This window comes from Diaphorina citri, unplaced genomic scaffold (genome assembly GCF_000475195.1).
Source record: "Diaphorina citri unplaced genomic scaffold, Diaci psyllid genome assembly version 1.1 scaffold397, whole genome shotgun sequence".
In the NCBI taxonomy this organism is placed as follows: Eukaryota; Metazoa; Arthropoda; class Insecta; order Hemiptera; family Psyllidae; genus Diaphorina; species Diaphorina citri.
Window position 1 is genome coordinate 171915 of NW_007377832.1, and position 8159 is coordinate 180073.

General features: G+C 40.2%; 1 protein-coding gene across 1 annotated transcript; it reads left to right on the plus strand.

Annotated features, from left to right (window-relative positions):
* Positions 1 to 271: 271 nt before the first annotated feature.
* Positions 272 to 4590, plus strand: LOC113467075. Its single transcript, XM_026823026.1, has 2 exons — positions 272 to 465; positions 4014 to 4590. Exons 1-2 carry the CDS (start codon positions 444 to 446, stop codon positions 4433 to 4435), a joined length of 444 nt encoding a protein of 147 aa, XP_026678827.1. The 5' UTR covers positions 272 to 443; the 3' UTR covers positions 4436 to 4590.
* Positions 4591 to 8159: the final 3569 nt, after the last annotated feature.

An 8159-nucleotide genomic window follows, 5' to 3' on the forward strand; every position in this document is an offset into this window, starting at 1 on the left:
CATTAAAAACAGCACGAAAATGTAGGTGCGTGAAGTTAGCACCACAACTTTTGCTGCGAATTTGTACCAAAGCCCATCATTTAGTACCCATTTTGTTCCATCAATAAAAACAGCACGAAAATGTAAATTTTTAGAGAATGAAAATCTAGTGTCAAGTTTTTGTATTTTCCCTAGAACCGTATTTTGATTTTTCGCCTGTGGTTACTGTGAATACAAATGTACATTTTTAGAGAATGAAAATCTAGTGTCAAGTTTTTGTATTTTCCCTAGAACCGTATTTTGATTTTTCGCCTGTGGTTACTGTGAATACGAAAATACAGATAATAATATCTGATTAAAATAATTATTTTTACTCTTATTAAACCTAGGTTAACGAGTGTTTTTATGTGTAAAAACCTATAATTATCATTATTTGTCATTACCAGGATTAATCCTTGAACCCAATGTTCGTTTTACTTTTTCCAGGTAAAGGTTATGTGGTTGTGGTATCTGTAAAATCTGTATCTGCATCAAACTGTAAATTACATAGTACCTGTAAAATAAATCTAGGTACAATCTACAAAAAAAAAAAATAATAATAAACTCAGTTTATACCTAGCTGTACTGTCCCAGAAGTGTTCAAAATGAAAATTGTGATATTTGTTTTTAAATGGTGTTTGACCGCTATTTTCTGTGACACTTTCAGCATCAAATTGATTTTTTTTTTTTTTTTTTTTTTTCCTACCATGTTAAACCCATAAAATACACGAAACCTTGTTTAGACTGCTGGGGTAAAGGGACTTTTTAGTCTCATTTGAGCAGGATAAACAAGGTATATTCTATTCTACAATTTTACATAGATATGAATAGATGTACTTAGGTACCTACTATAATAATATGTTGAATAGGTATTTTCTAATAAAATTGAAACACATGTATTAGGTACCTACTTATTAATAAAGGAAAACTCTCTTTGCATGCTACCTAATACCTAATCTTACAATGAAAATCTCGACTATTCTCAACAGTTTCTAGTAGGCTCTTCGGCCTTCAAGTTATTTTTGTAAAACGCATTGCAGTTTAATTAAATAATATAATATTATTACTATAAATAATTTCCTAATAATTCTAAATCCATGTCTCGAACCGCCAAAGCGATTCTTTAGCCAGCCTAGTTAACCTGGCATTGCAGTTTAATTAAATAATAATTATAATATTTAATATTATTACTATAAATAATTTCCTAATAATTCTAAATCCATGTCTCGAACCGCCAAAGCGATTCTTTAGCCAGCCTAGTTAACCTGTGGAAGTATATACGTACCTACATAGGTACTGGGTATGTAAACTATCCCATAATTATGAAGGTAGGTACATATTTTGTATACTTCCATACACAAAAACCTCACTCTGAGGCTTAGGTGTAGGGGCAAACAGTCCTAAAAGTCGGGTTAAGCTTTTTCGAATCTAATTCTAGGTATTTGTATCTACAATAAAATTACTAAGATCAGCTTACTTTACTTTATAGTGCGTCTGCCTTGTAAGCGCTAGGCCGCGGGTTCGATTCCCGACCGGGGAAATTATCCTGATGGGATAAAGTTCGTTCTCGGAACGGCTGGCTTTCTCCTATCCTGTCTTCCTTCTCTCTTCGATTTCGGGACGATAAGACCATAGCAGTTACAGTTCCCTCTGTCAAACCTCTTAAAAAAAAAAAAAAAACGATTTCGGGACGATAAGACCATAGCAGTTACAGTTCCCTCTGTCAAACCTCTTTTAAAAAAATAATAATAATAATAACTAGGTTGGCTTGAGTGTTGTTATTAGCTGCTCTTTTATCGTTTACTTTACAGTCTTTCTGCTTTACAGTCTTGTTTACTTTCCAAATTTAAAAATGTTGAGTAATATAGTCTCAGTATAAATCATTCTCCTGTGTTCATATTTTCAGCATCAGCCTCTCAGTCAGACCAACTCCAAACCCGGCCAATTTCAATCCTCCAATCTAGTGGCCCGCCGCGACCTAACGGCCACCCCGGGAGAGGCCAAACCCGACCCGTTCAGTACCGACATACTCAGTTCCTACGCGAGAGTCAAAGGCGAGGGGAATGAAAGGCTTAGTCAGAGGACGGGCGGAATGAAAGGGTCAGAGTCCGCGAAGAAGAGAAGCATATTCGATGTGCTGGATGAAAATACTAGCACTGAGGTAAGCGGGAAATCCCAGGTATTCTCAATTCGGTGGTTGTGGGTTCGAATCCGGATAGAAAACGATATTTTATAGAAAGACTCGTAACCTAGGGTCATAGACACAACTCCAAGCGTGTTGCATATAACTGTCTTTTTAATATTTGCTAGTATAAAATCAAGTTCTTGAGGCACCCCAGCAACTACTAAGGTACATAGGTAATGAAATTGTGATTCCCCCCCCCCCCCCCATAATTCTCCCCCCCTTTTCTTCGTGGTGGACCGTCTAACAGAACTAGGTCTGTGAGACCGTCTAACAGAACTAGGTCTGTGAGACCGTCTAACAGAACTAGGTCTGTGAGACCGTCTAACAGAACTAGGTCTGTGAGACCGTCTAACAGAACTAGGTCTGTGAGACCGTCTAACAGAACTAGGTCTGTGAGACCGTCTAACAGAACTAGGTCTGTGAGACCGTCTAACAGAACTAGGTCTGTGAGACCGTCTAACAGAACTAGGTCTGTGAGACCGTCTAACAGAACTAGGTCTGTGAGACCGTCTAACAGAACTAGGTCTGTGAGACCGTCTAACAGAACTAGGTCTGTGAGACCGTCTAACAGAACTAGGTCTGTGAGACCGTCTAACAGAACTAGGTCTGTGAGACCGTCTAACAGAACTAGGTCTGTGAGACCGTCTAACAGAACTAGGTCTGTGAGACCGTCTAACAGAACTAGGTCTGTGAGACCGTCTAACAGAACTAGGTCTGTGAGACCGTCTAACAGAACTAGGTCTGTGAGACCGTCTAACAGAACTAGGTCTGTGAGACCGTCTAACAGAACTAGGTCTGTGAGACCGTCTAACAGAACTAGGTCTGTGAGACCGTCTAACAGAACTAGGTCTGTGAGACCGTCTAACAGAACTAGGTCTGTGAGACCGTCTAACAGAACTAGGTCTGTGAGACCGTCTAACAGAACTAGGTCTGTGAGACCGTCTAACAGAACTAGGTCTGTGAGACCGTCTAACAGAACTAGGTCTGTGAGACCGTCTAACAGAACTAGGTCTGTGAGACCGTCTAACAGAACTAGGTCTGTGAGACCGTCTAACAGAACTAGGTCTGTGAGACCGTCTAACAGAACTAGGTCTGTGAGACCGTCTAACAGAACTAGGTCTGTGAGACCGTCTAACAGAACTAGGTCTGTGAGACCGTCTAACAGAACTAGGTCTGTGAGACCGTCTAACAGAACTAGGTCTGTGAGACCGTCTAACAGAACTAGGTCTGTGAGACCGTCTAACAGAACTAGGTCTGTGAGACCGTCTAACAGAACTAGGTCTGTGAGACCGTCTAACAGAACTAGGTCTGTGAGACCGTCTAACAGAACTAGGTCTGTGAGACCGTCTAACAGAACTAGGTCTGTGAGACCGTCTAACAGAACTAGGTCTGTGAGACCGTCTAACAGAACTAGATCTGTGAGACCGTCTGAGAGACGTAGATTTCAACATCTTGGCCAAGTTTCAGTCATGGTGGTTGCGTAAATTTGCCGTACACAGGTGTCGTCCGAGTACGATCTCTCTAAAGGTATCCTACCTTTGGTTGGTTACTTTGTTACTTACTTTACTTTAATTTCGATGTTCGGATCACCATATTGTCAGATCTTACGATAAAAGTAGTGTTGACCGACCTCTTTGAGACACTTTACTTTAATTTCGATGTTCGGATCACCATATTGTCAGATCTTACGATAAAAGTAGTGTTGACCGACCTCTTTGAGACCAACTCTCAGAAAGCATTTCGTTCTTCCGCTGTCATTTTGTTCTGCAGATGTGTTAGTTAATCCAGTGTCATGTTCTTTATTTTTCAGCCACGTTCCTCTTGGTGTACCACCTCACCTTTGTCTCCTCAGACGACATGATCCCCATCGGCGGTTCCTACGAGGAAACCTCCTTCTCTCATTGGCTATGCCGAAACACACCCGACTCCGAAAACTTCTGCTCGTCCCAAATGAAGTCCCTGTTCGAGACCCAATTCCACCCGGACTACGGGTACCTCAACGTTTCCCAGCCGTATTGTGTGACGTTCACGAGATCCGCACCCAACTTCCTCTTAACAGGAGACCCGCAGCCAACCGTGACCTTGGGGTTCCGGCGGTGTCTGATTTACGGGTTCTATGACTGTAAATGTGGCCAGAGCAAGTATTACCAGTGTCACTTCTTCAATCAGGATTATTCGCCTAAGATCGTCACCATTTGCTATTGGGGAACCAAAAACCCGATGGAATTTTAAGGTGATGCGTCTTCAATAACGGCGGTCGAAGTCGATGGACATTGCCTGGAACCTAAATGAAGTATGTAGTTCATGTGCGTCAGACCAGCCACTCACTATATCAGGAAGACCTGACAGGTACGGCTGAAAAGGTCCGCCTGTCAGGTCTACCTGATCAGATACCTGATGAGGCTACACACCATCAGGCGGACCTGATCAGGTGTACCCGTCAGATCTATCTGATAGGGAGTGGTTGGTTTAAGGAGGAGCAGGATAAAGAAGAAGAAGTAGAAAAAGATAGTTAACCTAGTTGGTAGCGCGTCTGCCTTGTAAGCGCTAGGCCGCGGGTTCGATTCCCGCCCGCGGCGAATTAATGTTCGTTCTCGGAGCGGCTGGCTTTCTGCTATTCTGTCTACCTTCTCTTCAATTTCGGGACAATAAGACCTTAGCAGTTACAGTTCCCTCTGTCAAGCCTCTTAAAAAAAGCTATTCTTTGAATAGGGTGTCAATTTGGCACAGCATTAGCTAATTGCTTTTTAATTTTGGACCAGCTTCTGCGAAAGGAAAAAAAAAAAAGACAAGTTTAATAAAACCCGATGCAAAGTGAAGAGCTTTGCTTTTTTTTTTTTTTTTTTTTTTTTTTTTTTGATCTTTGTCAATTATGGTGTAGAGTGTAATCTCAAAGAATTACATTTACTGCATCAGGTCAGAAATTTCATGATTGTAAAGGTGTGTCGACACGCAGTCGACGGCTTTCGATCGTTGTGAATTTATTGCGAATCGACATCGATCGACTTCCGGTCGACTATGTCTGGACGCACCTTAAAGAAGATAATATTGTACATACATTATGGTTTCTTCTTTTGTTGTTGCTGAGAAGTTTGTAGAAAGCCCATCATAGAAAGCAGGACGTTGAGGAATATCTTGCCCTTTTCTTCACTTGCTTAGGCATGTTTCTGGATTTTTTTTTTTTTTTAGCTGTTCAAAAATGGTGAATCTGCAGGGAAGACGCCCCAAATGAAGACACTCTCACGTGAGCCGTTTCCAAACCACAAACCTCCCAATTCGACAGCAGTCGTCATTGTCAGCCGTCACTGATTCTCGTCGATTCATCCCGGGAAACGTCACTCATAAATTTTATATTTATATGCATGGTCATAAAACCTCTCCCCTCCCTTTTCCTTACCCTCTTTTCCCCCTCTCCTGATCTTCTGGAATGACGAAGTTATCCGAATAAGCGGACGAAGGGGAGGGAGAAAAATATAAAATGAAGTTACAAGAAAAGGAGGAGGAGAGGGAGGAAAGAATGTAACGGAAAGAAAATGGGAAGGCGAGAGGGAAAGAGAAGAAAGAAAGGAGAGAGCTGTGAGCTGTCGTAAAATTGATTAAAAAGAGAAGAAATTCAGACGAAGAAGAGAGATGAAGGAGGAGGAGGAGGAAAGAAGGAGAAGGTTTTATCCCCCTCTCCTGTATTGATGTTGATAAAGTAACTGAATAAGCGGGACTGATCAGAAAAGAAGGAGAAGGTTTTATCCCCCTCTCCTGTATTGATGTTGATAAAGTAACTGAATAAGCGGGACTGATCAGAATGAACGATGAGAAAAACAAGAAAGATAAGGAAAGAGGAGGATATGAAGAGGAGCATGATGCAAATAAGAAAACTAGAACGAGCGGCGTTGAGGAACAAACAAAGGAAGAAGACGATAAAGAAAACTAAGAAGAAGAAAGAAAAGAAAAAGAAGAAGATAAAGTAGACTAAAAAGAAGAGGAAGACTAAAAAAGGAAGCACTAGAAGAAGACTAAGAAGAAGAAGAAGAAGAAGAAGAAGAAGAAGAAGAAGAAGAAGAAGAAGAAGAGGAACAGCAAGAAGAAAACAGGTTAAGAGTATCATGTAAATAGCAAAATTATAAAGCAAGCAGAGGTACAAAACAAAGGAAGAAGAGAGTGCATTATGCTAATAAGAAGAAAAGGAAGAAAATGATACACTAAAAGTAAAAATAGAGCGACTGGGGAAAAGGTAGAAGAAGAATATGGAGAAGAGGAAAAAGAAACAATCTCAAAAACATGAGGCATCAGGAAAAAGAAGGAGTGGGAAGAATAGACTAAGAAGATGACGAGGTAGAAGGAGATAATGATAAAAAACAAGGAGGAGAAGAAGAAGAAGAAGAAGAAGAAGAAGACAACGAAGACGAACAAGAACTAGAACAACAATAAGTAGAAGTAGAACAAGGAGGAGACGAAAAACAACGAAGACGAACAAGAACTAGAACAACAATAAGTAGAAGTAGAACAAGGAGGAGACGAAAAAGAGGGATTATAAGTGGCAGGCAGAGGTATTCCTGTAGAAAAAAAAAGATGAGACTAAAAGGAAGAAGTAACAAACATAAAAACGGATGAGATAGGCAAAAGGGATAGGCAGTCTGGATATTGTTCAGTTGATGAAGTAGCCAAGGAGATGAATGAAATGAGAAGTGGAGGTGGACGAGGAGGAATAAATGGAGGCGAAGAAGGAGACGAAGTAGGTGGAGGTGAAGAAGAAGAAGATGAAGAGACGACACTCAGAAATGAAAAATGATGTCGGAAGAATGTATACTAAGAAAAGTGTCTGTAATATTAGATGGGATGGATACAGAATAATATTATCTACTCCCCGTGCACTTAGATAGTAAACCTTTCTTGATTAGAAAGCACATCATTATGTGTTTTTTCTCATCTTTTTCTCTGAAAAAAAGGTAGAATCGTGTAAGGATTTTTTAAAATTTTCGAAAAAGTAGACTGCCAGAGTGAGTTACCTATAGGTTGATCGTTAAATGAAAATTTCAAGAATTTCAGCATGGTAATACACACAAGTGACACAAGTAAAATGTTATTCACGAAGCTTAAGTCAGCCTAATTAGCTTGGTTGGTAACGCGCGTCTGCCTTGTAAGCGCTAGGCCGCGGGTCCGACTCCCGCCCGGGGTGGATTTTATACTTAAGGGATAAGGTGATTCGTTCTCGGAACGTCTTGCGCCCTCCTATCCTGTCTTCCTTCTTCTATTTCGGGACGATAAGACCTTAGCAGTTACAGTTCCCTCTGATTAAATCCCTTCAATAATAATAATAATAATAATAATAATAATGGAGTGAATTCATAAGTACTATACTTTCAATTCGAAAGCATATTTCATCTAGATTTCTAGAATAAGTTAGAAGGAAGGCAATTCTACCTAATTAGGTAGGTAGATGAAGAGTAGATATAAATGATGAGTTGTTAAGGAATGCTCAGCTTGTTAAATCTGGAGAGGCGCATTTTCTGCATAAAATTTGAAAAATTCAAAATAATCTAGGTACGTATCAACATGAGAAAATTCAAATTAATCTACGAAAAAACATAGAGGGTAACAGAGGAAAGGAAGATCCCCATTCCCAACTCTAAGTAAAGCAGGGAAATGTGTATGACGTAGACGTATGTGTATGTTAAAATAGAGATTGGAATTAACTGATGTACGTCTAATACAGCCACTCACGCTGAGACCTAATCTACGAAAAAACATAGAGGGTAACAGAGGAAAGGAAGATCCCCATTCCCAACTCTAAGTAAAGCAGAGAAATGTGTATGACGTAGACGTATGTGTATGTTAAAATAGAGATTGGAATTAACTGATGTACGTCTAATACAGCCACTCACGCTGAGACCGTCTAACAGAACTAGGTCTGTGAGACCGTCTAACAGAACTAGGTCTGTGAGACCGTCTAACAGAACTA